At 40.4% G+C, this 3,542-nt stretch overlaps 1 protein-coding gene across 1 annotated transcript in view; it reads right to left on the bottom strand.

The window, feature by feature from the left end:
- PAQR3 (progestin and adipoQ receptor family member III) overlaps positions 1-1,822 on the bottom strand; it is a 13,955-nt gene extending 12,133 nt beyond the window's left edge. Inside the window, exon 1 of the mRNA XM_010003632.1 lies at positions 1,644-1,822. Within this exon, the coding sequence (XP_010001934.1) occupies positions 1,644-1,822 (179 nt within the window). The remainder of the gene's footprint in view (positions 1-1,643) is intronic.
- Between the last annotated feature and the right edge of the window lie 1,720 nt (positions 1,823-3,542).

Here is a 3,542-nt window from a genome sequence, read left to right as displayed (position 1 = left end):
AGAGGCCTGTGTCTGGTTTTCTTGCCTAATTTTCCCCTTTTTTTCGTTAAATTATTTGTCACTTTCATCAGTCAGTTCCATATATTTAAACAAATGTGTTGATGAGGTTTTTTTATCATCAAACGTTAAGCAAGGCCCATATAAGATTGTGTCACAATCTTAGAAGCATTTGTTAGCATTTTTCTTTTTTGTTGTCCGCTTACAACTTCCTTGCCATTTCCTTTGGTTCACAAACTGTGCTTTGTACCTTATCTTGGCAGTCATGCAAGACTCGCCAGGATATCCCAAAAGCAGCTGCAGAGCACTTGAATTTGACCAACCTTGAGAATTCTGTTATGTTTCTGCTCCTTTTTCCATAACCTTGGAATGAAGGTAATGCAGTCTTTTCCTGGAATGCTGCACTCAGGTAAAATGAGGCAGGGATTTAGCTCCCTACCCATGCTGTCCACATGAAGCCATAAGGAGTTAGAGATCAGTTACTCTTGCCCAAAGCCCATCTTTCTTCCATTTCATGTTTTCCTATAGTCTGCAAAACTGATGGATGTCTTCTGACAGTATTCATGCCTTTGGAGTGACTGGTGGATTGAAAGCTTTTTCCTCTGTAAGAAACATATATATCACTAGAGCTACTATTTTGTCAGCTTCTGCTGTGTCACTAGGAAGTGATCTTAGAAACGTGAATCACTTCGCCTCTTCGCCTTCTAGCATCTTTAGATCCTCATGGATGTGCTGAACAGTATCAGTGAGTTCTGACAGCTGTCTTGCTTATCCTATGGCCATGTGTCAGGGAGGACAATCAGACTTGGCTATTATGAGTGTTTTTGGCAAGCTAGAATTTTTTTATTCAGCAGCCTTGCAAGGAGTTAAACAGCCACAGATGCTTTCTCCTGACTGGAGTTGGAAGTTTGAAGGGCAGCTGAATTTGCTAATGTTCATGCTTTGATACAGAGTGTGAGAAATGTTGATGAGGCATGAGGCAGAACAGCTTGCTCTATTGCTGCTGTATTGACTCTGCAGTGCTGACAGTAGTTAAAAAAATGGCTTTGGTACATAAGCTTAGTTAATACATAGAACTTGGAAGACAGCTAGGAAAAGCTATGGGCAATGGCCAAGGTCTCTCTCTGTCTCTCTCTCTCTTTTTAATAGAGTCGCTTCCCTGCTCAGAACCGCGCTTTTAATTTTCAATCACTTTAGTATCATTAGGACAGGCTGGCATTTTAAAAACATTTGTACAGTATGAATAACAGTATCCATGCCTTGTCATACCAGGGGATGCATGATGAGGTCAGGGTTATTTTCCTGGTTGTTAGCAATGGTGACATTTTTGTTTTCAGCTATAAACATGGTGGGGTTTTTTGCTGAAGAGTTAGTCCAAAGCAAAGGCCTAGCTGGTGTCTTGTAAAACCAGAGACCTACTGGATATGCTGTGCTTTCTTGGGTCCCCCGAGCATATTTGTGTGCATACCCCCTTGAACTTGGCTGAGGAAATATCTGCTATGGTAGGAAAACCATTTTAGCATCTGTTGAGGGAGGTCTGTCTGTTCAGTACTTGACCTTCTCTTCTGTGTCTTGAGTAGGAAGAGCAGGTGAGAAGGCTAGGTGGGCATGACAGGGTTAAAGACCAAACAGAACTCAGTTGTCACCTCTGATCTGGAGACCTGCCATCCTTCTTGTAATAAGAGTTTAATGTGTTGAATCTTTCTCCATTCAGGTAGTCCAGTCTGCTCTCATTCTCACCCCACAAGCTGCCTTTTGGTATCCAGAATTTGTGCCAGAGGTTTAGGGAGTGAGACTTTAGTTCCTGCTTGGCCTTGTTGTCCATGCTGCTGCAGTAGGGAAAAGCCAGACTGAAATATGACTGGGAATGCCTGTGGTGGTTCTCGGCTCACAGAGAGACCTGCTGCTTCCAACCAGAGTAAAAGGGAGGAGCAGGATGACCAGCAAATAACCTGGGAGAATAGATGACTTTGACTGCATGTCTGTTAACTTGTATCCAAGGTTTATCAACTTTTTGCCAGAATTTTTCGGGTAGTTTTCTCAAATACTGATTGCAGGCACACTAGCTGTTTTGAAGGTGGGGTCAGATGGTGAACTTGGTCACTTGCATCTATACTTGTTTGAGAGAGAGTTTCATGTGGGATTCTTTCTCTGGAGTACCAAAGGTTGTCCTTACACAATGTAGGTGGATGAATAGTCAAAGAGATGGTGATTTTGATGTTTTTGTTTAGCCTCATAGTTCTCATTTTTGTTTTCTTTACATTAAGACATCCATCAGCTCACAGAAGCAGATGCCAAATACCTGTGGAATTGCTGAAAGAATATTTATCAGCATTACTCTCTCCACCACATTTCAAAAAAAAACAAACAAGAGACTTACAGCCTCATTATTATTTCAGTACAACTTCTGTATTCTTGCATGACATGAGGAGATCAAGCAATTCTGTCCTTTTTGAATGCCAGTCTCTGAATGTCAGCTTGAGGAGACCAACTGTGGCTGTATGTGAGAGCACATTCTGGGCACGCTAGGTGAGGGGCACTGGTGAGTTTCAAGCTGCTGGAATGCTTTTTTTTTTTCTTTATTTCTGTCTATCTGTCTGTCTTTCACAGACTAGTAAATGATTAGGATGTGGACTTGTCAAACTTGCTTGTTGGGTTTCCAGCAGTCATCCCAAGTGAACTGCCTAAAAAAGGACTGGCACTGCATCACATGGAATGACCAATGATATGTCATATATTTTTAATGGGCAAAATGTTTTAATAAACATTCTCCCTCCTAAAACACTGGATTCTAAAATAGTTTGTAGCCTTGAGCCATGTAGCTACCCAGCTGTGAATTTTATAAGGCAACAATCTCCACATCATTAGATGTTATGACTGATATTCCAGCACTTGCAGTAGTAAATATTCCACACATTAAAAAAACTTTCCTGTAACAGTTAAAGGAAGTATGGCTCTACTTGGATGATATTCTCAGCTCAAAATTAAAGCCATTTTCTAAAATGATGAAGGCAGGCATGTGCTGTCTTGTAGTGAACTGCAAGTGTCTGTTTACTGAGGCCATGCTGATTTTTGTGCCTGACAACTTTGGTCCCATTGCCTGGCACTTTAGAAAATAAAAAATAATTTTTCTTTTAATGTGAATTCTGTGTCTTCAGCCAACTGAAATTCAACTGAAATTCAGCTTGACTTACCATGGTTGTATTGGTAACGATGGTAAAAACCTGCTTAGTTGTATTGTTTTTGTTTTTCCTGGGTTACAACAGTTATCTTGGTTTATTTAGAAGCATGTTGGACCAAACATAGAGTTGAAAGCATGTTGTTGAGCTTTTTGCTATTTGTGGTAGGATAGAACTGATCTATTTTCTGTTATTTGCAAGTAATTATTTAAGTTCACCACTAGGGTTTCTGTTTACAGAAAATCACCTTAGTAATTCAGAAATTCTGCACAAAGTAATTCTTTTAATAGTGTACAATTAGTTTCAAGTTGTGGAAGGCAGCAACGGGCTTTCTGTCTAGTTTCTACAGGACAGAAAGAGAAGCCC

This window comes from Chaetura pelagica, unplaced genomic scaffold (genome assembly GCF_000747805.2).
Source record: "Chaetura pelagica isolate M959 unplaced genomic scaffold, ChaPel_1.0 scaffold358, whole genome shotgun sequence".
NCBI classification, from domain to species: Eukaryota; Metazoa; Chordata; class Aves; order Apodiformes; family Apodidae; genus Chaetura; species Chaetura pelagica.
This window is presented reverse-complemented; position numbering and strand designations above follow the sequence as displayed.